This window comes from Convolutriloba macropyga, chromosome 13 (assembly GCF_964194025.1).
Source record: "Convolutriloba macropyga chromosome 13, txConMacr16.3, whole genome shotgun sequence".
In the NCBI taxonomy this organism is placed as follows: domain Eukaryota; kingdom Metazoa; phylum Xenacoelomorpha; order Acoela; family Convolutidae; genus Convolutriloba; species Convolutriloba macropyga.
This window is the reverse complement of record NC_134480.1, coordinates 34,878,378-34,904,906: the sequence shown is the minus strand read 5'-3', so window position 1 is coordinate 34,904,906 and position 26,529 is coordinate 34,878,378. Positions and strand designations below refer to the sequence as shown.

Here is a 26,529-nt window from a genome sequence, read left to right as displayed (position 1 = left end):
CTCAATGCAACGCAAATAATTACAACAAACGCATTTTCCTATATCATCATATTTCTTACATTGTGTTCAATTATTGCAAGAATACATCACAAGCTCAATTAGCATTATGTTGTTGCCTGGTAAACTTACTTTAGAGAATTCCCAGAGATAAATCAGTTTCGAAATCATTCCCAGAAAAGTTTTATATTACAGTAACTTTACAAACAAATTGTTATCTTTTGTTAATAATAGTTATTTTGTGAGACCCAGGCTCAAGAATGGTTATATTTTAGAATTGTACCTTCTATGTATCTTGTACGAATCTGCCAGAAATTTCGGGCAGAAGATTCATAGTCTTGTAGGAATCTACCAGAATCAGCTAGATTCCTACAAGATAACCAACCACCCATTCTCGACTAGGGATGGCCCTTTGACCATTTTTCACTGATAAAAATCTGATCGTTTCCTTTTTCTTGAACAAAAACTGATCATACCTGTCAGATTGTTATAACCCGATAGAAACTTTGTTTTAAACTCAAGAGTTTAAACTAATGTTTTGTCTGGGATATTTTCGATCAGCGTTATTTAAAAGGTTAATAGTGTTAAACATTAATAAATTTAGATTCTTTTATCTGATTTAAAAGACCATTCAAAAACCAATAAAAGTCCAATAACCAATTCAAGTGCCGGAAAAAATTTTTTAACTAACCGATGGTAGAGAGTTTCAAACCGCTGTAAAACTATCTTTTGTGAACAATAATTGTTCAATGTATATTGCTGTAAACAGACATGAAATTTGCCGTGTAAGTTTTTACAAGATCACAGTAAGAAAAAAATCTGTACTATCTAACAAAACACAAGTTTATCTTTTGATTTTAAGAGAATTTCAAGCTGAAGTATTGTCTTGCAAGATGCCGGAAAAAGAAAATGTTTAATGAAAAAAAAGGAAAAAGAATGTTATTTCGCCATTTCTGGGGAAAAATGCTTATCTAACAAGATCCTTTAATTTTAGAGGTTATCTAACAAAATCCTGGAAAACAGAATATTATCTAGAAAGATCTTAGAAGAGAGTGTGATATCTTGACAAATCCTTGAAGAGAGAAATTATCTTGGCACATCCTGGAATAGAGAAGGTTATCTGAGTAGATCCTGGAAGAAAGAAGTTTATCTAGCTAAATCCTCGAAGAGAGAAAAAGCATCTAACAACCTCCTGGAAATTAGATGATTATCTAACAAAACCCTGGAAGAGATTTTGTTATCTAACAACATCCTGAAGGAGAAAACGTGATCTATTTTGGAAGATTTTGGAAGTTCTTGGAGGATCCTGGAAAAAATTTATCGTGTAAGTTTTTACAAGATCACAGTAAGAAAAATATTTGTACTATCTAACAAAACACAAGTTTATCTTTTGATTTTAAGAGATTTTCAAGCTGAAGTATTGTCTTGCAAGATCCTGGAAAAAGAAATTTATTTTGCAACGTACAGAACAAAGAAGGTATTCTAGCAATATCCTGGAACAGAGAATATTATTTTGCCAGGTCCGGGAAAAATTTTTATCTAACAAGATCCTGGAAAACACAACCTTATCTAGCAAGATCGTGGAAGAGAGTGTGTTATCCTGACAGATCCTGGAAGTGAGAAAGTTATCTCGGCACATCCTGGAAGAGAGATGGTTATCTGAGTAGATCTTGGAAGAAAGAATTTTATCTAGCTAGATCCTCGAAGAGAGAAAGGCATCTAACAACATCCTGGAAATTAGATGGTTATCTAACAAGACCTTGGAAGAGATTTTGTTATCTAGCAAGATCCTGTTAGAGAGAAGTTTATCTTGCCAGATCCTGTAAGAGAGAATTTATATAGCAAGATCCTGAAGGAGAAAACGTTATCTACATTGGAAGATTTTAGAAGATCTTGGAGGATCCTGGAAGAAATTTATATTGTAAGTTTTTACAAGATCACAGTAGGAAAAATATCTGTACTATCTAACAAAACACAAGTTTATCTTTTGATTTTAAGAGAAATTCAAGCTAAAGTATTGTCTTGCAAGATCCTGGAAAAAGACATTTATTTTGCAATGTACAGAACAAAGAAGGTTTTCTAGCAATATCCTGGAACAGAGAATATTATTTTGCCAGATCCGGGAAGAAAGGTTATCTAACATGATCCTGTAATTTTATAGGTTATCTAACAAAATCCTGGAAAACAGAATATTATCTAGCAAGATCCTGGAAGAGAGAGTGTTATCTTGACAGATCCTGGAAGTGAGAAAGTTATCTTGGCATATCCTGGAAGAGAGAAGGTTATCTGAGTAGATCCTGCAAGAGAGGAGTTTCTCTAGCCAGATACCCGAAGAGAGAAAAGCATCAAACAACATCCTGGAAAATAAATGGTTATATAACAAGAGTCTGTATCTATATCAAGTTCTTGGAAGATTGAAGGTTATCTTACGAGACCGTGGATGAGAGAAGGTTGTCAATAGCAAAATCTTGGAAGAGAGAAGGTTATCTATAGCATGATCCTGGAAGAAAGAAGTTTATGTACACCAATATCCTGGAAGAGAGATGTTTATTTTGCCAGATCGTTGAAGGGAAAAGGTTATCTAGCAAGATCCTGGAAGTGAGATATTCATCTTGCCAGATCGTGGAAGAAAAAAGGTTATCTTGCAAGATCCCGGAAGAAAGAAGGTTATCGTCATCTTGGATGAGAGAATTTCATCTAGCAAGATCTTGTAAGAGGGAAAATTATCTAGCAAGATCCTGGAAGAAAAAAAGATTGTCTAGCAAAATCCTGGAAGAGAGGAGGTTATCTAGCAAGCTCCTGGAAGAGAGTAGGTTATCCAGCAAGATCCTGGAAACAAGAAGGTTATCTCGCTGACTTTGCAAGACGGAAGTCGTCTTTCCAGATTCTTTTTCAGTAATTCCGTTCCAGCTCCAGTCTAATTGTTTCATATCTTCCATTTTAAAACCTTGAATGTTGCGAGTGTCTGCAAATAGTTTACTGTGACCACATTTCTTGAAGAATTTTGAGCAAATTTATTAGATAACTAACTTTCCATTAACTATTACAAAGATTAATTCATTGTTTTTTTGTCAAAAATTTGAATCAAAAAAGCTTCAGGGCTCAAAATGATTCGTGCTCAATTACTCTGTGCATTTCTTGGTGGGTTCACTTGTTGTTCCTGAAGCTTGCTCTTCGTTTCTCAATGCATTGTCTATTTTCAAATTTTTTGCATGGTTTTTGCATGCAACTGCTATGGAACAATCTATCAGTATAAAAATTTTTTCAAAAGACTAGTCCGATTATACAAAGTTTACATTCAACCAGTATTACAGTACGGGGTTTTGTTGTATGGAGTGGCCAATAAAAGCGATCTTCAAAAATTAGAGTGGTGGCAAAGCAGAATTTTTCGTTTGTTATTTTCAGCTAAGAGATTCCAAAGCATTGACGAACTGCGATGTAAACACAAGTTGTTTTCTGTTAAAGAGTTACACATATATGAACTGATGAAATTACTGTCAAGAATTCTCCGCCATGAACATCCAAGCAAATTATTAAATAACTCATTTCCGGAATTAATTGAAGAAAATATGCAAATAAATGAAAGAACTCATCTAGTCAAAACAAAATATTTGCAAACAAAGCAAAGAAACAAGTCACTCATAAATAGATTAAGACGCTTATATAATGTTTTAACTAAAATGGATGAAAGTATTATTCAAAAATTATGCTCATTTAGTGCACAGGATTTAGCAAACTTTTTACATTGTTTTAGAGACTCATTTATTATAGATAACAGATTTTTTGTTAACCTTTTTTGGTAAGGAATAAAGCGAGCTGCATTTTTTTTGTAAAATTGGCATTCTTGTTAAACATTTTCTTAGGGGTTTCTAAGTTTGATTGGAAAGTGGTATTACCAGGGTAAAATGTGATTTTAGAGGGTTTGAATTAACAAATAAGTAGACTTTGAGAAGAATTAAAAGGCATCACTTGACCGGTCTAGCGACCTTTTGATGTCCTTTCGGGTTATGTTTTGTTGTTTGTAAATTTATAAATGCAAGCAATGGAATAAACTCGAGAACTAATTTATTATTATAACAATACAAACAACTTTTGCCTGACTAGCTAATAAAACTTTAAATGAGTCTAAAACGTTCTAATTTAAGGGGAAATTAAATATTTTTTTGATAATTTATTTAATTGTACAACAATTGAAGCACAACGTAGTTTCTTTTCTTCCCGTCAAGACGGTCAATTTCGACACATAGCACTGAATTATTTCCCAATCCGTGAATAAATTCAAACCGTTCAGAACCTTGGCTGATTAAGAACGAAATATTCAAAGGCTTCAGTTTAACCCCATCTTCAACTTTTGCCAGATCTAACTGGTACACCTTCGAATCAAATTCATTCCTGGAGTAAATTGGGTGATTGCATGATGCGAACAGATATCCTACTTTTGGATTTCCGGGAATTGGAGAAACCCAAGCAAGAGTTGTAATGTCTCCCATGTAGGCAAGTTTGAATGTCTTGTCTTTTATGTCGTTGTCACTGATATTGAAGCTGTTTCTTTTACAACTTAATTATTTACTGGGATGAATTGCGAAATTTTGCCGCAAACGTTAGTCCAAGCAACAATAATTTGTTTGGCATACTGCATTTCTTTGAAAATCTTCACAGAAGAAGAGCAAAAAGAAACACAAATCATTTTTTTGTTTGAATTAACCGTCGCGACGCCCCCCCTTAACTCATGACCTCCTACAGGTGCGTGGATTTTTGTCTGGACATCTCGATTTTCGGTCTGGGACCGACAGAATTGGGTACAAGATTACTAGCTGAACAAAATGATTGCTGTTTTCAATTGCTGTTTTCATTTCTTGCCAGCCGCAGACAAAAGGAAAAACTCAATGGCATGTTCTCTGATTGTGAAATTCTGAATCACTGTGTGCCAGTGGGGACTGTTTTAGGACCCCTCTTTTTTCTTTCATATGTGAACGATTTCTCATCTAATATACAAACAACGGGAAAGGTAATTCAATTCGCAGATGACACAAGTGTCTGTTGTAGGACAGGAAATTAGCTTACATGGAAAATTCAAGGAAGTTTTTTTTACAAAAAAAAGAATATTTAGAGATGAATAAACTAATTTTGGATACAAACAACACCGAATTAATCTTTTTTGGCGCAATAATTCTGATTTCGAATCTATTCTTTGCAAAAACGAAGTTATCACAACATAAAAAGTTTGCAGATATCTTGGTATTAAAATTGACAGGAATCTTAATTTCGATGAACAGCTGAATTAAAACTTACAAAAGATGGCTCAAGCTTAAAGATCAAAATACCTGATAAAACATCAAATTACCCTGAACGCGCACATTCTTCTTTTAAAATCACTTGTTTTCACACTTATCGGGTTCTGCAATTTTTTTTCAAAATTTATTTGCAAAAACCTAAAACGTCTTAATCGGCAGATTAATTGTGGTATAAAGGTGTGCTTTCTACGCAAAAAGTTTGACAAATCTGCTAATCCAGACAAAGATCTTGCCAGCCGAGCTAATAATAGCAAAAACGTCGCTAACCAAATTTCATTGTGATATAGCCAGGCCAGAAAATTCTGAAAAATTCCACGGGTATCTGAGTCTTCATCAAAATACTCGAACAAAACAATTCTAAATTGTACAGATTATTAAAATCAACTTTGAATGAATTCGATTGTTCGTCAATGCGTACAAAAATGGAATAAGTTGCCACAGTGGCAAGAATTGGCAAAAAATGAAAACGTTTTTAGGAAAACTTTGAATGATTTCTTGCTCTCACAACATGAAAAAGTTCCTTTGAATAGTAACGCAGGAGCTTTTAAAAGTTATTTTTATTTTTTAGGAAGAAAACAATCGGAAGAGAATTTTATAATGTGATTCTTTCAGAAACTGATTGACGTTTATTATTTTCTATCTCGTTTGAATGATTTGAGGTATTTTTTTTTCAAGTATATGTAACCATATGGTCATATTTTTAATTTAATTGGTGCAAAAAAATTCTTAGTATTCTTATTAGCGTCATAATTAACTTTCACTCTTATGGCGAACTCATTATTATAAAAGGACTACAAAGGTGTCCTGATAATTATACAAAATCATTCATTAAGCTAAGAGAAACATATCCCTGATATCCTTCAGCGTAATTTGGTTCCTCTTCGTTATCATCAGATAATCGGGAGTTGCGATGAAGAAAACAGAAGAGGGATATCCTGCACCGTCTATATGAACTGCTTTTATAAACTTCTCGTTATCATAGATATGGGCGTGAATTGATTCCTTTTTCCATGGAACAAAAACAAGTCGGTTTTTGAGCGCAGAAATTCGACCGTAAGCTACTGTATCATGACCAAATAAATCGATATGGCGCTGGATTCTGCCATTTGAAGTGTCCACAACTGCCAGTTTGGATCTCTGATTTAGCTCGTAAAGCACATACAATGTGCCGTTACCACTCACAGCCACATCCAGAAAATTGCCTGAAAGTCAAAAATGCTGGCCACTTTCATGAATTAAAACATAGGTAATTGCTGTTTCAGTACTCTCTTACACTAAAATGAAAGCTTTCTAATCAGAAAACATCCAGCACTCGAGTTTAAAAAAAGGCAAAACGTCGAACGCAGAAAGAGTTGCATCGAACATGTTTACGACAATTTTCTATAGAATTGTAGAGCAGTACTGAGGTTGCAAAAAATTGTGCATTTTTTGACACAACTTAAAAACTTTTGGTACTTAGTGACCCGACCCACATTAGTAGGTCGTTAGTTTCATGACTTTGTAATGAATTGTTTTCAAAAAACTTAAAGGTACTCTTTAATTTCGCAATTTTTGTTCTTTTTTGTCTACATGTAACGTAGTCTCATTAGCAAAACATCCAACATCCTTGCTGCTGTAGTTGAAGCTTTTTATTAAGCTATGAGATTGCTGGATGCTATCTCGACTTTGTTATAAAGTGCTCTTAAAAGTAAAAATTGAGCTTTTGTCGTAATTAATGCTTGTTGTTGTTATTGGAATTTGTTACAATTTTTTTCAAAGCATTTTTTTCATACATCAATTATTTTTGATAAAACTGTGAGTTTTTGAAGGTTTTCTGTCTTTTCCTTATTCAGTCGACAATTAAATCAACAATATGGATGAACGGGGTCGAAACATTATGTGAAAACGCATGTTAACAAGTTGTTACGTTGTATTCAAAGGTAATGGAAATATTTGATTTGAGAAAGAAGGCGCAATTGAGAATACGTAAGGTTTTAGTGAATAGATTATTGTTTCAACGGCTTCGACACTGTCTGCTCGCAAAATTGAATTGAATTTTTCATTTTTGTTTGTATTTGTCCGTTATTTATTAGTTGTACGTCGTATTTTCGATAATCATAGATCGCAGTTTTTTCATTGGAGGTTTAAATGAACCTATTTATGTTTAATAGCCACCGTCAGCCACTCAACGGCTATTATTTAGTCGCTTTCCTTTATTTTAATTCCTTTTACATTTTGATCAAGTTTTTTTTTCTCATAAGTCACGACACTCACTTTCGGTTTCTGCAAACAAATTACTTAGATTTTGCACTCTTATCTCACAATATCAACAAAGTAGGCAGTTAACCTACATAATTTCTCCATTTTTTGTGCACATAATCATACCCCAACACCTATCTTAATAAATTTGAACATTTTACTTGCTCTGTTGCCATGCTTCATTTATTATCTTACATACTGCATACACTTCCCTTGAATAAAATCAACAAAACTAGCGTAGACGGCTCCCAAAATTGTCATACATAGTATCCATATATTCATTACCTATTCTACTCAATTTCCAAATATTGTGCGCAAAATTTCAAAACATTCAGCACTTTAGTTCTAACTCTTCATACTTTCCTAACAAAGTGCGAACAAAACTGGAAGTTTTCTTTTTCAAACGGCTTCCAAATTCTTTACACAATTTCTACTACAATTTCGGCAGTTTATCAAATAGATTCCATTTTTCCGAAACGGTTTTTTCCTCATCTTTTATTTTCCATATCATTCTCCTTTCACAATGTAAATCGTATGAGACCTTGTCAAAAAATTCAGTATCTTATTTTCAATATTTCGATCCAGAACTATTAATATCCAAATTTTCAAAACATTTAGTTTCTTTATTACGAAAATGTTATAAAAATTGCTAAAACTATGTAAGGAATATGATGATATATGTTACAAATATGAAAAAAAGTTTTAGAGTATTTCTTAAATCTATAGAATAATTCCGCTGAAACGGTTGAATTAATGGTTTTAAAGTATTGTTTTCAAGATTAAAACATCTGATTTGAAATACGACTGTGAACTTTAGCAAAAGTGAGTAGAGCTAAGAAAATGACAAAAACGAATTTATTCAACAATTTCAACACCAGTAACTAATCATTAAAGAAGTAAAGCACATGTCTTCAGTAGTTTGCTCCCATTTAGCTGAAAGCCTGCAAAACGCTACTCACGAAAAAATCAATTTCAAAGGAGGAATTTCTCTTTACTTTCGGTATTTTTCCTTTGATATTGTCCGTATCTAACGCGGCTTCAAACTTGGCAATTTTAGTACATTCAGTTTGAAACGCAACAAGCAATTGATGTTCAATTTCAAACGGCTTAGAGTTACAAAAAGTTGATATTTGCTTGCTTGTATATCATCATATAAAATCTCCGAGAATTTGATTTATCTCCGTCAATGTTAAACAAGCATTTCTCTCAACATTAGGTCGGAGAGCAAACAAAAACCTCATAGTTGTTCAACTATTTTTGTTTTCGAGCTAAGAGAGATTTTCAATAAGTTTGCACAGTGTCTTAAAATAATCTGGCAACAGGTACAGTTAAAGCTCGAGCGAACAAAAGGCTACCTTAGCTGTTGTTGTTTCACGCGAAAACCGACAAATAATTGCGTTTAAAACCGATAATACCAATGATGAATTCTTACTTATTTTTCAAAGTGCTGACGCTCTCTAACTTTATCTAAACCGAATTTGCAGAATAATTCATATGTCTAAAGCCAATGATGCCGACTAAACTAATTATTTCAAAATTCACCAAATTTTGAAACAAAGATTCCTGAAAATGTTGAGGTTTCCTTACGTTTTGTACTTTTAAGTCCTAAGAACTTCTTTGCCGGTTTTCTTCAGCTTGTTGTGCAAATGTCCTCTTAAGTTCACTGACACTTCTACACGGGAAACTATTTGATCACTGAATTTTCTTGTCAATTTTTCATTGTTTCTATGAAAAAAATATACGGCTCCACTAGTCGAGAAGCCCGAACAAAATTTCGGGGTGTCTGGTTTTTGGCTTAAAAAATTGTTGGCTTGATTGGTTTCTCTGATACGGTATTTTTGCGTTCAAGCCTAAGAAACGATCAGTCTATTCGGTTTTAAACCGAAGGACATCGTTAGTATGTTAAACCTCTTCGATTCGGTATGTTCGATTGGAAACGAAAGAAATCGTCATCCTTTTCTATATGAAATCATGCAGTCCACATATGCAGTCAAATGTCATAAGGGCTGATTTCTGGTCACATTAATTTCAAACGTACCTAAACTGAAGGCTAACATCCCAACAATTTCGTACATTTGGAACCAAACATACCGAATATAGGAAACCAAACAAATCGGCAGTTTGTTACGTTTTAAAACAAAACATACCGAACATTTCATACGCTTAAAAACCGAATATACCGACGATTGCTTCCAGTTTAAAAACAAAGATTTCTGGACTACGGTTTATGAGCAATTTTGTATACAGATTTTTTGCCGAAGCTTTGCTTTAGTGGCACTGACGATAGCTGAAAAGGCTTCTCGCATTCATCACTGTCCTGCTGGACTCAACTGGAAATAAAAGCTGTTTTGATTAGAAATTTGGGGAAAAATAACATTCTCACCTGTCACGAAATTGATTGGATCGTCACACTTCAGGCTGTAGTCTTTGACCTGAATTTCTCTACCCGTGAACCACTGGTATATCTGACGAGATTGGTGATCAACAGCAATAGAACCCTTGTGCATTCTTGCCCGACCTTCTGATTCAACTCCAGTATTTCTTTTCAAGTTCATTAGACTAATTTTTTTGTTACCCGCCACCTGCCCAAGACCTATCTCTACAAGTGATGCCATACGAAAAAAAAATTACTTCCCAGGTCGAGGTATCACTGCCATTCAACGCAAAATTATGTAAGATAAGGGGCGAATGCGGAAAATTTTGTAAGATAAGCGGTGAAAGCGACGAAATTGCATAAATCAGGCTGTGAATGCTGTGAAAAAAAAACTTTAGATCCTGGCAGCGGTGAAATTACATATATTGACAGCTGATTTTAGCGGTGAAATTACATAAATTCGCAGCTTCGAAAAAAGTGTCCAAATTATGTAAGATGAGCGGTGAATGCGGTGAAATAATATAAATTCATCGCTTAACTTAGTGGTGAACTTACATAATTTTACCGCCTACAAAAAAGTGTTAAAATTTTGTGAGAACAGCTCTGAATGCGGTGAAATTACGCAAATTCGCCGCTTAAATTTGTGGTGAAAGAACATAAATTAATCGCTGAGAAAACGCTCCGAATTGTCTTTTGTTCAACGAAGTTAAGATACATTTATTAAAAGACGCACGGAAAATTTACCCAAGATTAATCATACATCTTTTTGAAAATTTTTTTAAGCGTTAAATTTAATTAATTTCGCCACTAGAGCAAGCGGTGAACTTACAAAAAATCACCACATATCACCGCTAGTTAGTGAAAAGTGGCGCAGTTGAAAAAGATGTGCCTGTTATGCAGGATGCGAGAGGTTCGAATCCGTGCAAAGATGGTAACTTGTATTAAGCGGTGAAATATGGTGAGTTTTTGTAAGATCACCGCTTACTCTAACGGTGAACTTAGGTAATTTCACCGCATTCACCGCATTTTACCGCAAAATTTTGTACAAAATTTGCGGTGAAAAGAATAACGTTTCACCGTTTATCTTACATATTTTTCCAATTTTTTCTCGAACTTCGTAAAAAACTAAAAAGTTAGACAAAATAACGCGTTACGCGTTCTAAATTAATTGAATTTTTTGCTTCATGTTTACATTTTGCCGATGATCTACAGAGAGACAAGTTTAGTACTACAGTGTCGAAAACTCAACGTAGTTGAAAGTATTCAAGTTCATTTCACAATTAGAGCATTGTGAGAATTAGCGGTTGACTAATTGACGCAAAAATCTTTTACAACAAGTTGAACCTCGCGATCACTGATTCGAGCTATGACTATGAAAAGCCAGTAGTGGACCGTCATTACAACGTCCAACACTCAACTAGGATTGTGAAATTAGACCCTGGGAATTTTTGAATGCTTTTCAGTCAAGTGAGGCTTTGTAGTGAGCCAAATGTGAAATTTGAAACACAGAAAAAATTTGAAACTTAAAAGTGAAATTTGAAACACAGATAATTTGATTCATTTTGGTTCCCATAACTGCACGGGTCGAGACCGAATGGTTAACTTGTAAAAACATGCAAGTTTCTGGCAGAAACTGACAAGGCGATGCATTAACTTGAAAGTTTTTCTTCCTAAAACTTGCTAGTTCTTACAAGTTAATCATTCGAATTACAAGTTCTTACAAGTTAACCATAAAACTAAAAAGGCTCTTGAAAGTTAACCATTCATCTCGCCGGGTTCTTACAATGGTTAACATTTGACTTACATAAATTCTTACATAAGTTCTTTGAAAATAAGTTGTTACCAGATAAATTTTCTGACTATATTGTAGCAAAAAACAATAAAACGTTGCGAGATATGATTGTAAACAGATGCTTCAGATCTGGAAAAGTGTGAATTCAAATTATAAATTAAAAATTGATAAAAAATGAAGGGTCACGAAACTTTTATGCGAAAATGCTGACATTTGAATTTGAAACTTCAATCAAAGTCAAAAAGGTTATAAATTATTAGGAACACTTTTTAAAAAAGCAATGGTGAAGAACCCAATTGATTTCTACTGTTCCTTAAATGAATTGCGAAAGGACCTCTTGAGTTGATAAAATTGAGAAGTAAACATTTCATCAACTTAGTTTGCATTGTAATATGATAATCAAATTGTGCAATTAATCTCACTTGCTTTCTGCTGTAAATGACTGGGTATGAAATTGACAAGTTTACCATTTGACTTGCAATTTCTTACAAGTTAACCATTCGACTAGCAAGTTCTTAAAAGATAACAATATTTTGGAAGAAACGTGCAAGTTCTTACAAGTTAACCATTCGGCCTCGACCCGGGTAAACGAATCCCGAATTAGGTTGCCACCTAAGTTGTCGAAAAATCCCTACAAATGAGTTATAAATGAACTTCTTGGTCGGTACAAAAATGTAGTAGCAACTCTAGTAGAAAATGGTGCTGATTTTTCCTATATTGGTGGTAAAAACATGATGAACGATTGAATCGTATAGAGCGCGGAAAAAAAAGAGGAAAATTTTTAAAGCGTATAAAGTCAATTAGTACACTATTCTGCCCCGTACAATCGTATTGGAACGATGGCACCAAAAGTCCCTATATGTGTGGGGCAGCGGTGTGCTATCATCCTGGGGCCCTGTTTCTGTGGCCCATGCTCAAAATAAAGCTTAGATTTAACCACGTATTGAACGTATAATTCCAACGATAGAAGTCAATATTAGTTTAGAGTAGTTTATTAGTCCGTAAGAGTTCTATTCTTGATTGTAATGAATCAGTCATTTCCAGCTGTAGCTTTTGTTCACATTTCCTATTAGTTTTTTGTTGACCTGAGTCTGGTTCTTCGGTAGTTTTGGTGGTTGATTTGGATGTGATCTTTCTCTGGATTCATCCCGTAGCTTTTCTTTCATCACTTCTTCTGCAAGTGTTTTCAATTTCCGTAATGAGTAACTAACTTTTCGATGAGTAACTTGACGAAATGGCCATTAGTTCCAGCGATTACGTATTTCGCTTTCTTTGTGAACACTAGCTTTACATGGGATTTTGGATCTTTTATTCCGTGCCGTCGTCGCTGTGTTGATTTTTGGGCTTGTATTCAGTTTATGGAAGGATAAGGCTGAATTTATTGAAAAATTGTTCAGGCAATTAGATTTGGGAGATGTTGCTGGTTTTTGTGCCTCTCAGTTTTGCTCCTCTACCGATCAACTCTTCCTCGCAGTGCTTGAACCCATGACATCCATGCCAAGTCCACGCAAGACCTTGGATTCTCCAAGAACCTCACAAGGTTTCCAGGATCTTGCTAGGAACTTGAGTGCTTTTCCCAGGATCTTGGAGGTCCTCACGTGGGATTGCTCACTGGGCTTCACCCTGCTTGACAGAATTGCTTACGTAGCCGTTTCTGAACCTGTTAGATCTAACTTTACTGTAAAAATAGTTTAGGTGGAATAATATGGCTTGCTATAACTGGTTTTATTTTTTGGCCGCAATAAACTTTACTTTTGAGAGGATGGACTTTTAAAGTTTTTTTTGGATGCTTCTTTCGGGACTAATTTCAGGTTTTCTGTTTTTCTTTTTTTTTGTTTTTTGCTTTTTGTTTATTTTTCCTATAAAAATTATCAAATTAGAGATTGCAGATTATTGCAGATCAAGCAAAACGAGATCTCTTCATATATGTCGACTAACTTGAAAAAAGATATAACAAAATAAGGAATAGATATATGCTTAAGACCTGTTTGTGCTATAAGTCTCTACTTAAAGATTGGGTCTGAAAGTGTTAACTTGTAAAAGATTGAATATAAATGTACTTGCTTACAAATTTCCAGTTGAATCGAGATGAACTGTTGTGGTGATGAGACGGCCAACATCTTTCCAAGGTCTGATAATATACTCGTGCGGAGAGAAAGCTTATAAATTTCACTTGTTTAGAAACAGAGGTTATGATTGCAGTTAAAGTTATCTTAAGCTAATTGAATAGTTAAGTAGCTTTGGAATTATTTTAGAAGTAATGTAAAAAGACTGTTGTCTGCGGGCATAAGTTTAAGCAAAATTCAATCTCATCCTGCTTCTCTCCTCAATACTATCAGTGAAGCGTAGACCGATATCCGATCAAACCATGTTCACGTTCATAGTGAAACGGCTTCCTAATTTTCCTACTGGCCGGGAATCAACTCTGCCAATCTCAAGAAACGGCTATTGTTTTCCTGAAAAAAACTTTCGGGAGCATTTGAACCTGTTTCATCTTTTTGTAGGCACTTTAATTCTCCAACTTCTGCTGATATTACCTTGAATTTATTGCGGAGAAATTTTTTGGTTTTCTTCTGGTGCACGTGATATGCTTTAAATAGTTTCCCTGAGTTGCAAATGTCAGTCAAAGAGCAGGGAAATAGAACAGGTTTAGCGGCGCCTATTCATAATTAGTTCTTGTTATAGTTTGGATTTGGTCCTGGATAATCCAGGCCTTAACTGAGGCTTTTTTTATTTAGAAAAGCAAAAGCTCAAATTCTAATATATTATAAGCCTTAGTGCGCGTTAATTTGTTTGACCTGTGCTAAGAAAAGAGGTAATTGAAGCTTTAAATTATGCGATTGATGTCCGGGGTTAATTATTTGGTCATTTCTAGCAGCTCTTATACAACAAAGCTTTAATCGACGAGGGGGATTCAACTAGGTTCGTTGTTATAATTGTGGTTATGGGATGTTCTTTATCAGAGTCTATAATGTGCGAGTTTGGTCATTAGGGTATTCACTATCTAATCTGGCTTTCATGCAGCTCTTTTTGGAGCCAATAATTACAATTCCTTGAACTGAGACTGGTTTTGGTCTTCTTCTGACTGAGATTTCCTTTTGAATTGATGGCCGTGGATCTTACAATCTTTACAATTTTTATATTTTCTACAATTTTTATGATCGTTATAATATATTTACATTCATTTATTCATTTTTTTCATACACGTAATTTTTTTTTTACTATTTTGCAAGTTTCTGCAAAATTATTTTGTATGTTTTTGACCAAGAGTGTGGAAATGAGACATGGAAATTCCAATGGTCATTCGTGCTTGGTCTCTGATTGTGTCTGTTTCATGCCATAGTGTTTTCTCGTAGTTTGATTTTGGTATTATGATGTGTAAATCTTTGGACCTGCATTTTTTTTGAAGCAATAAGGCACTTTTCTTCATATCTTTGGAAGACTTCAGACTTTTATGTTTGTGTTCAAAATTGATATTACCTCAACATTTCCTTCATTTACGTAAAGGTGGCGAGTTCCAGTTTTATGTTGTCTTTGTTTGAGGAAATGAAGTCTTCGCGTTCAAAACGCAGGACATATTTTGTTTTTGTTATGGCAGCCAATATCAGTTATAAAGTACTAATGAGAATTACCAGTATTATCCGGGGTTTTATTTTTGTTGTATCTTAAAATCGACGTATAGCTACTCGAGTGAATGTCTTGGTTAATCTTGGGTTGTCTCTAAAAGTCCAATGGAACACCCCAAGTCTTCACCGACCATTTTTTGATAACTTAGTTGCCTGTTTCATTTTATATTAGGCGGATGTTTTTTTTGTTGTCTGCTTCCATTCCGGCCCAGAAAGCCAGGTTGGCCTCCTTTTTCTTTTAACATCCCAATCCATGTCTGTGACAGTGGCTCGAGAAAGAACCGCCCCGATATGTTTGTTCGGAGGTGCTGTTTTGTACTCAGCGCTACCTCTCCCAAAGCTGTACGAGGTCTTGTTCACATTGTTTTCAGTTTAGGGTTTTTTGTTCCTCGTTGTTCTTGATGACTTGTCTCAATACGGATAATTATTGATCTTTGTTAATTCGATGGATGAGTTCGTGGCGTGTGATATCCGATGATCCAGCTTCGGATGAAAATGCATTCCTAGGATCTGTCCCGGGTCGAGGTTTTGTCAAAAAATAATGTAAGATTAGCGGTGAATAGCGATGAAAAAAAACTTTTTTCACCGCAAAGCGCCCGCATCTTTTAGCGTTGAATGCGCTGAAAGCCGTGAATTTTTGTAAGAATTGCGTTGAATTTTGCGGTGAAAAATTTTTTTCACCGCATTCACCGGAATTCTTACAAAAAAAGACACTGTCGTAGAAGGGTTCGAACCTCTACCTCATGCGTGTCACCAACTTCATAATCCACTGCGCCATCTGTCACATACTGCAATGATATTTCCTGTGAATATAAGATAAGCGTTGAAATAAGCACGGTGAATATTTGTAAGATTTGCGATTTCAGCGGTGAAAAATTTTTTTTCACCGCATTCTGTTGGTAGCGGTGAAAAATTTTTTTTCACCGCATTCTGCTGGTAGAGGTGAAAAGTTTTTTTCACCGGACCCTGCTTGTAGCGGTGAAAAATTTTCTTTCACCGCTTAAGCGCTGAAAAAAAATTTTTCACGGCTTAAAAGTTTTTTTTCTCCGCATTCATCGCATTGAATTCAAATCTTACACTTTTATTCAAATTCACCGCAAATCTTACATCTTTTAGCGATTTTTAGTGGTGACACCTCGACCCGGGGTTCTGCTTGTCCAATTTGTGTCGCAGGTATTTTAATTTGCTTTGTCTGTGCTCTTTTTAGATAGGGTATTGGTTTAACGTCGATTACACGTGTCCACTAATTGATCTTCAGTTTTTCTTACACATTTCTTAACGCTTGTCTGCTGTTTGTGTAATTATGCTGTATCGTATTTGTAGGAAGTAGATATTGTGATACAGGTCTAGAATCTACCACGCTTTGTTGAGTTGTGCGGCGGATAATCTGTTCAAAATTCTTGTACTATTATTGGCGGCGTCTCTGTTGAAATTGTTTCCGGTTTGATTAAGATTTGTAATTCTTTTATTAATCTCACTTTGTCTGATAGCTCTCTGAGAACTAGAAAAAAAGAGTTGACCTGATTGCTTCGCAAACTTCGTTTATTGCCTTTTGGTTGTCAATGGGGTACTACTAGTTCGTTTAACTTGCTTATTTAGACCAATTGATGCTTCATTTGAAATCACTGTGCAATGGTTTAAATGTTGTTCCTCAGTTCATGTAGCAGTGTGCTAGATAACTGTTGTTTTGATTTCTGCTTTTCCGGGTCGCCACTTCGTCACATACAGGGATCATATATGATGTTATACAAATCATAGCGTATTTCTTTGTACGATCCTTGCATGACAACAGAGAGTCATATCTGCTCCTTTTATGATTACCAAGAAATCATATATAAACCTAGTAAGATTACCAAGAATTTTACATCCAGTTTTCATAAACCTTTTTTCCCTTTTATGTTTTACTTAATTTTATTCGGTAAGACATCACATATGTGATCACTCTGGCATAACTTTATGGTCCACTAAAAGACCCTAACTTACATTATCGTTTGCAAGGTTGGGAACTAAATAAAAGAGTAGTTCCAAATAAATAACTAAAGTTTTGATATTCGTTTTATGTGTCATATATGACTTGTATAGTTTCAAAGAAATTTTTTCAACTTTGACAGAAACGAAAATTATACAGTTTTTAGGTTTTGATTCTTTGTATGACCCTTGTATGATTTCTAGGAATTCATATATGATTCTTGCATGACTACCATGAGTTCATACAAGTCATATATGACCTAGTATGATTACCAGGAATCATATATGACCTAGTATGATTACCAGGAATCATATATGACCTTGTATGACTACTAAGAATTTTGTATGACGAGCAACCCGGGTTAAACTGTATCAACTGCTCTTGTTTCGTTATCTGTCAGTTTTTTTAAATCTCATAATTGATTTTTCAAGAGTTTTCTAATTAGTTTAGTTTGCTCAATTCATAAGACGATAGATGACCTTTTGTTTTGTCATTCATTGTTATCCGACAACTTTATGAATACTTTCGGCCTCGGGTTTCACTCCTTAAATGTTGAGAAAAACTTTTTCTTAAACCTCACATCAGCACTTTGTTTTTGAAACAGATGAGAATTTTTTCACAAACAATTAATCGGTTCATGAGAAACAAAATAAAAATAACGTAGCCACGCTAAGTCAAAAATAAAAGACATATGTGTCAAAAAATCAGCAACAAATGAACAACAGTTTTCCTTTACAAAAGTTCAGGCTCCAATTGGGAGAATACCAGCACTCAATGCTGCTTTACGGGACAAATTAACAAAAACGATACGATTATTACTGATATTTGCGCAATTTTATTTGTGCAAACAAGTTAATAAATCATTGCCTTAATCGGAAAAAAGCAAACTGTAGATTCCGCTTTCCACTATTAGAGAAAGCCTACAACTTTTCATTGGTGTGGACGATGTAACAAAAAAAACAAAAGATGCCGACAAAAATCACCATTTCGCATGTATTTTTATCAAAATTAAATGCAGTTCATGTCAAAAAACCGTGTAAACTCTTATGGTGCTAAGATAGGTCAAGGCCTGTATTTGTTTTTCAGTGGGTTGGATCACTGAGATCAGATCAGCTAATTGCTCTTTTGAAGCCAGAGCCATTTCTCTTATATGTTCCGCTTTTTCACAGATTTTGTCAAGCTCTGCTTGTTGCAGCGCACACTTTCTGGCTAAATACGACTGGTATGTCTCCAGACACAACTTTGGGTTGTTTCCAGACATGGAATCATTTTGAAATTTGACAACATCTTGAGCTAGCTGTTCAACTGAAATTGATGAAGAATTAACTTCAATTGATTTTGCTGTGAGCAGTTGAAAACTTTTCCGAAGTCTCGTAATCGTCTCAGAATTTTTCCCGATCGTTTCCTTGAATGAAACCTGCTCCACTTCCATAGGCATGACTAAATGTCCCTGGCCAATATGGTTGGTCATCCAACAAATGTTGCATATTTGCTCTTTATCTGTACGACAGAAAAAATCCAAAGGTCTCTGATGGACTGGGCAGAGCTGATTCTATGGTAAGTGGGCAAACTTTAAAAAGCATACCTGGCAAAGAAATATTCAGTTAATGTTCACCCTGGTCGAGGTTTTACAAAATTTTCCCGAGTAGAGACCTTGGGTCCAAATAATTATCGGAATTGGAAAACATGATGAAAGCAGGAAATAGCCTGAACTTAAAAGCAAAAAAAATTATGCTTGACTGGAGTTAAGCCGAAAATACCCGAATTGATCAAAACATAAAATTAGAGCGAATCTGACACGAAGAATGTGATAGAAATCATGTTGCATAAAACTTTACAATATTTTTGCCCTGAAGAAGAACGTAAACTCACAAAAAGCACAACCTACCCAGGTTTAGATGCGCGACCCTAGACCGCTCTGATCAGACCGTTTGGGTTGCACACCGGTGGCATTGTGTTTTTCTTTGTGTACATTCTGTACAGTTGCTTCTTGACCTTCATTTTCTTTCTTTCTGTACAGTTGCTTCTTGACCTTCATTTTTTAAACGTTTGAAGCACTTTCTTATGCATTGCTAGTTTTAAAGGTTAGCACAATAGTTCTTTTTAAGCAACAGATTCTGTAACAAAGTTCTAATTGTAATTATCAAGAATTGTAAATTACTCCTGTAAATATCCTCCAGTAACATATTCCAATCATGATGATAACTGCAGAAAAGTTTAATAGTTATTCGAAAGCAGATCTTTATAAAATTTATTGCGAACTTTATCAAAAATTGGAAGAGAAGAACAGTCTCATCGCCGAGCATGTGGTAACCGTGAGTGAGTTCCTTAAAAAATCAGCACAGGTAATAACTGCTATAATAACACCAACGATTAACACGAGTGCAAAAAATGACGTTTTTATTCGAAAGTTTGAAACATTAAAGATCGATGAGAAAACGGAAAATTTTTTAATTGGTAGTAGTATCATCAAACACCTGGCAAGAGATCGGACATTTCCTCAGGACTGCAGTATACATGCTTACCCAGGCTCAACCACAAAGGAAAACTGCAATTTCTACAGGGTTACGATCAAAAAAATATGAAAACAGTCATTTTACAGGATGGGATCAATGCTATTCTAAAACAAAAAAGTGATCATTCAGAAACATTATTCTCAGATTAAAGATGTGTCTCATTATGTCTCTGCAATATAGGAAAAGTTCAGCCCAGAAACATTGGTATTGATGGAAGTGCCTCCCTTCAAAAAGTTGCCGAAAAACGAACAAACCAACAACAAAATTTACGATTTCAATGAAAAGCTGCGAGAGTATATTACACCAGAAAACACTGAAAAATCAAAATACTTCCTGTCCGAAACATGTTGAGTCAAATGGCAAATTACAACGCTCTCTTTTACGATGATATACATTTTAATTTTCAGCAGGGAATTCCGTTCATTAAAAATGTAGTTTTAAGTCATTTTCTTTTAACTTCTTGTAATCTTGTTCGTTTACAACCTTTGCAATATTCTCAAAGTGCATACGTGAGTAGGGCTAACACTTACAAACGATGGAGGCAAACATGTCGCTATACAAAAGGATTTTAGCTGCAGTTTCTGTTGTTTTTAAGCTATTTTGCAACGTGAAATGATTTATAGTCAGATATAGCTAAAAATGGCAGGTATTCAACTCACTCATAGTTATACTATGTGTACTACTCATATCCTCCGATACTTTTTCAGAATTTTTTTTTTACAATTTTTCATTATGCATCTCGAATACCTTCATTCAAAGGAAGCTGTAACAGCAAACAATGTGCTTTAACATCCAAATTCAACCTTTCCTTTTTCTTGGTTGTTATATGGTACCTTCTACTAAAAAGTGGTGAAATCGAATTAAACCCTGGACCAGTTTTGCCATATGCACTTATGATGAAAAAGTTGAAATTATTTGATTCCAGAATAAAAATTCTACATCAAAACGCCAGAAGTTTAGCAGGACAACATCTGCTGTTGAAAGAACTCATTCAGGACATTGGTTACAACTGCATATATGCTTTTACTGAAACATGGTTGTCACAAAACCACCCAGAAGAATTTTGGCATATAGATAAGCAAAACTTTGACTGTTTTCGAAAAGATCGCATCCAAACATCAAAAACGAAGGGTGGTGGTATTATCAAGTACATTCCAAAAATATTGAAACCTCGTCTTCGCAATGATCTCAACTGCTTTCCGGATACAAATTTTGAAAGTTTATGGGTTGAGTTGAGCATACAAAAAAAGAAATGCGTCTTGAATTTATCATACTGTCCCGAAAAAAATTTGTAAAGATGTTTTTGGAAAAATTGGCCCTGGGAATTGATCTTGCTATAGTTGAAGGAAAATCTGTCATACTTGCTGGAGACTACAACTTAAACTATTTTGCAAAGCGCGACAGAAATCTGCTACAATCTGTAATTTCTCCATATGATCTTAAACCAACGAATAATGATACAGCTACAAGAATCACTAACTCTTCTTCAACACTTATCGATTATATCATAACAGAAGATTACGAAACAGGCATAGTAGCGGATACGATTTTGAAAACTGATCATTTTGCAACAATCACAGCTCTTAAATCTGTGATGCTAAAATCAAAAACAACAAAGAAAAAAATTTTTGACATAGCATTCCAAAATTTTATTGAAAATTCAGACTGGAGACACTTTTACGGTGCAGTGACAGAAGATATGATGTTATGAAAGTTTCACAGAATTATTGAAAGAGCATTGGCACTACATGCTCCAACTAAAGCCTGTTATATAAGAACAGATAAACCAAAATTTTTGCTTCAAGAAACGGGGCTATGTGGGGAAACAAAAAGACAGTTTTCAAGAATTAGCGATGATGAAACTAAAAACGATTTAATTCGTCAAAAAGAAAAACAAATTTTTTCAAGTTTTATGGAGTTAAACATTGAAAAAGCCAGATGGAAATTCATTCAAGATCTTCATAATAAAGAAAAGACTCAAGCAAGAATTCAATCTTTATTAAACAGTTTTGGTGATAAGATAACAAAGCCCATGGAAATTGCAAATCTTCTAAATTACAGATTTTCCACTCTAGGAGAGTTCGTTGACTTGCAACAAACAAACAACATTCCTCCTAAAACTGCTCCGAGAAAGTGTTTCAAGTTCAGATATATAACAACCAAGGAAACAAATGTGTTCATAGATTCATTGAATCTAAGTAAACCAGTCGGTCCATCAAAAATACCAGCTTGGGCAATAAAAGATGCTAAAGCAGCGCTAGGGGAACCACTATGTTATCTCAGTAATCAGTTCATTACAGAAGGAAAATTTCCAGAAGATCATAAAAAAGCTTGTGTAACTCCACTCTTCAAAAAAGGTAATCTCGAAGACCCACTCAATTATAGACCTATTTCTGTCACTTCTGCTTTGTCAAAAATTTTTGAAAAGGCGTTCAGTTCACAAATCACAGGTATCCTAGAAAGGGAGCATTTATTGTCTGCTAGTCAATTTGGTTATAGAAATCAAATCTCAACAATTGATGCTATCCTGAAATCGACAGAACAAATAAGATTAGAACTCAACAAGAAAAAAAATGTTACAGGGGCGTTTTTAGATCTTTCAAAGGCTTTTGATTCTATAAACCACAAAATACTGCTACGGAGACTTGAAAATATAGGTTTTGACGAACATGCTACCAATTTAATAGAGAATTATTTGAGTGAAAGAACGCAAAGAGTTGTTCTGAATGAAATTGAATCAGATTGGATAAATTTGAAAAGAGGAGTTCCACAAGGTACTATTTTAGGACCTCTATTATTTAACATTTACGTCAATGATTTAGCAAAGATTGTAGAAAACGAATCCACGGTCGTCCAGTAAGCAGACGATTTTTTTCTTTTTACATCCGACACTTAAACATAACATCTCAAAAGTTATCGATTTTTTTGCAAAGTCCCAGGTAGTAGTGAACAAACAAAAAAAAACAGAATATATTGTGTTCAGCACCAGGAAGAGGTTAACAAATACTGTTTTGAATGTCGACAACGAAAGAATAGCAGAATCCAATAGTGTGAAGTATATTGGCGTAATTATTGATAGCAAACTAAAGTTTGATGGAGAAGTGAAAAAGATTCTTCAGAGAATGGCTTGAGGAATAAAAGTTTTGAATACACTAAGTAAAAGTTTACCAGAGAAAACGAAAGTCTTATTACTTAATGCAATAGTAATAAGTCATCTACATTATTCCCCTCTAATTCTGACAGGATTGCAAAAGTCATTACTCACAACTTTAGAAAAACAATTGAATTGGGGAATAAAATCCATTTTTAATAGGAGAAAATACGATCGGTCTAGAGATCTCAAACTTCGCGACAAAATACTACCAGTTTCTTTTCTCTTGAAATACCATTGCTCAAAAAATTTTTTTCTTACTCAGCAACGATCTTCCAGCATATAAAAATGAACCTCTCTCTACCATGAGAATAAAACAACATGACAGGTCAAAAAAAAGTAATGTTCGATTTAAGAAAGAACAATAAGCTTTTAACTGATTCTTTTATTGCACAAGCCATTCCAATTTATAATAGTCTGCTTTCTAATAATAGACTGAAAACAACATCGAAAGCCTCCTTAAAAAAAGAACTGAAAGATTATTTTTGGAAAGAATTTTTGAAGGACCCAAAAGTAACTGATATAAAAGAAGACATTGAGAGCATTAGATTTTAATTTTATTTTTTAATCTTCATGATGTACATATAGAATTGTGAGAACATTTTTTGCTCGCATTTTAGGCCATTTTTTAATAATGTAAGGTCAAATTTTTAGTAAGGTAATTTAATGATTTTATAGTTTTACATAATGTTATATTCTTAACTTTACATTGCCTCTTTTACTATTTGCTTTTTATACTTATGTTTACCAGAAGAAATTAACAATGTTCTTTTTTTTATTGTGCCACCCAAAATACCTGGTCTTGGAAACGCTTGAGTCGCACGATGCTCTGGACAATGGTCGCACTGCGGTCTGATCAGAGGGGAAAGTTTGGGAATTGGTCTGGGCAATGGTCGCTCTACGGTCGGATCAGAGGGCAAAGTTGCACTATAGTCTGATCATAGGTCTGCACGAAAGTCTGAACAATGGTTGCACTACGGTCTGATCACAGACCAAAGTCTGGACAGGACATAAGTTGCTTCAAAATCTGACCACAGAGCATAAACTGGCCATATTTATTTGACTGCAGGGTTTTACCTCTGGTTTTACTGACACAAAAGAAAAATTGCAAGCAGTTCAAAATGACTTTTCTTTTTATCTCATCAATTAGTTTTGCTCTGCCTTAACAAGATATACCAAATTATTCAATTTTAGATTGAGCAGTATATAGGTTTGAATTGAATCAACTAAACAAATGTCAACGCATTATAACATGTATTCGGGTATGATCTGATCATAGGACAAAGTTCGGAGTACGGTCTGATTAGAGGGAGCGTTGGTCGCACTAAAGTCGCACAACATTTTTGTGTCGCATCAGAATCGCAAGAAAATTTTGTGTCGCACGATAGTCCAATCAGAGGGATTTGGGTCACATTATGGTCTGATCAGAGGTCTTTCGGGTCGCACTATGGTCTCACAATATTTTGGGTTGCACTACGGTCTAATCAGAGGGTTGCATGGTTGTTTTGTAAAAGGGCATAGTCTAAGAAATGGTCTGATCAGAGCAGTCTATGGTCGCGCACCTAAACCTGGGTAGAGATAAGCTTCGAAATTTTGCGTTTAAATATTATGAGCCAAATTTATACGACTGATTCAAATTTTTGCTCAATGATTGAAGGTTTGCAAAATTTTGCCATTTTTATCCGTCGAACGTCAAAACCGAAGACCAAAACCGAGTAAAAAAACCGATGACCAAATTTTAAGAAAAGTAAATTATATGCCGGTACTGATAACTTCTAATCTTAATTCTTGAGACTTGTGACGAAATGTCAAGACTTGCTCAAGATTTGTTAGGTCCAAGTCGAGTCTTGGCCAAGACTTGGAAAGTCTTGGGTCCAGCCCTGGCCAAGATCTGACAAGTCTTGAGTCAAGTCTTGATTAATGAGCAGGTAGACAAAGAAACGTTTTGATCTGAAATTATTTATAACTAATGTATTTCAAAAGTAGTAAAAAATGGTAAAATTCTTACTCAAAATCTGCTAATCTGACCAAGCTATTTCTGAATTGCGTTTATACCAATTTTGAATGTCTCATATATTCCCCCCAAAATCTCTTATCCATAAATTTTCTAAAAAGTTGTCATGACTGGTATCATTGGGCGATATGCGATATCAGAATTTGTTCCATTTTCTATAAATTGAACTTTGTGGATGTGATCGTGTTGTTATGTGCTTATTTTTTCACTTTGAAGAGTTTTTTGCAGGCCAATGTTAGTGTTGGCTTTCTTCTTTCATTACCAAACGAAAGCACACAAACAAAATGAATTGTGCTCAATACTTGATACAAGATTGTTGTCAAGTCTTGGCCAAGACTTTCTCACGACTTGTCAAGTCTTGGCCAAGACTTGAATCAAGTCTTGCCAAGACCTAAGACTTGATTTAAGACGTTGCAGATCTTAAAAGTGAATTAATCAGAGCTCTGATAGAGTACTGATCCAAGACTTGCAATTTCACTGAATCAGTACTGATTAAGACTTGACGTTCAGTCCGGGCATTCAGTAAGCGTTGATATGAGTTCGACCACTTACACCTCCATTCGTATCTGGCTGTCTGGACATTGTTGCAGATCCACGTGCAGCAATAGCCTAAAATATAAACGGAGACATACTGAGTTCAACTTTCTTTTCAGCTGAGTTGATATGATGTCCTGTAAAAATTTTCGTAAACATGATCTCCGAAATTTTATCGCTTATGCTCATTATAGCCACAAACGTAATTGTTTCAGCTGCAGTGTGTTTTTTACTCGTCTTCTCAATTTAGAAATTTAATTTTATTCAGCTCCTTTACATTATTCCAAACCAATAATGGCGAAGAAATTTATTCTGAAAATAAGATATTTTTTACTCGATGAAGTTTGATATCCTGATATATTTTGCGTGTAAAGTTTCGAGTGATGTGTAAGCTTTCCCTAATCTCAAGCTAAGACCCCGGAAAAAAGAATTTAGACCCCTTTTAAGTGTTATTCTGATTAAACAGAAACTACGAAGTCGAAACAGTTCGTAAAGATTTTCAATAAAAAGTAGAATTCATTGTTTGAAACTTAAATAGAACAACTTAGCAGTAGAATTGAGTGATGTGTTAGCCAGTTATTAGCCCACTTTAAATAACATTTGGCATTTATGTGATGAAAAAGAGCTTGTGAGGTTTCAAGTTTATTCAATGTTTTCATCTTTTGAAGCTGTTTTTTTATCTGAGCAAAAATTTATCCAATTAAAAGCAATTATTTAATCCAATAAAAACCAATGAATGCAATAGCTTAACAGCCAGTTTTTCACTATCTTGAAACAAATTGTAGTCGCTATCTTTTTCTTTCAAAAAACCAATCATTTCTCTATTCTTAACAAAACTCTGTCAGAGGGGAAAGGAAGCGTAATAAACGCAAATATGTATTTTTTGGTAATTTTCATATACTTAATTTCTGAAATCATTTGTTTCTGATACAAATTTAGTCCATAATCGGAGGGATAGATCGGAGGCAGACGTTCATAAGTACCGCCAAACAACTCAATGTTACCTTTGTCTGGCTTGTAGGAA

General features: G+C 34.6%; 1 protein-coding gene across 1 annotated transcript; it reads right to left on the bottom strand.

Moving 5' to 3' along the window:
- Positions 1–5,959: 5,959 nt before the first annotated feature.
- LOC142352282 (uncharacterized) lies at positions 5,960–25,619 on the bottom strand. The gene is made up of 4 exons (XM_075404783.1): positions 25,524–25,619; positions 18,360–18,842; positions 9,913–10,111; positions 5,960–6,493 (listed from the first exon to the last, which is right to left on the bottom strand). The coding sequence occupies exons 1-4, from the start codon at positions 25,551–25,553 to the stop codon at positions 6,120–6,122; spliced, it is 1,086 nt and encodes a 361-aa protein (XP_075260898.1). The 5' UTR covers positions 25,554–25,619; the 3' UTR covers positions 5,960–6,119.
- Positions 25,620–26,529: the final 910 nt, after the last annotated feature.

What these genes read in the sequence shown, in the direction of transcription:
- LOC142352282 (XM_075404783.1), bottom strand. Translation starts at nt 25,553, where the DNA reads ATGTCCAGACAGCCAGATACGAATGGAGGT. An exon ending in AGCCAGATACGAATGGAGGT is followed by an intron (nt 18,843 to 25,523) that starts GTAAGTGGTCGA and finishes CACTTACCATAG; the next exon opens with AATCAGCTCTGCCCAGTCCA. An exon ending in CCACTGAAAAACAAATACAG is followed by an intron (nt 10,112 to 18,359) that starts GCCTTGACCTAT and finishes GGTCTTGGGCAG; the next exon opens with GTGGCGGGTAACAAAAAAAT.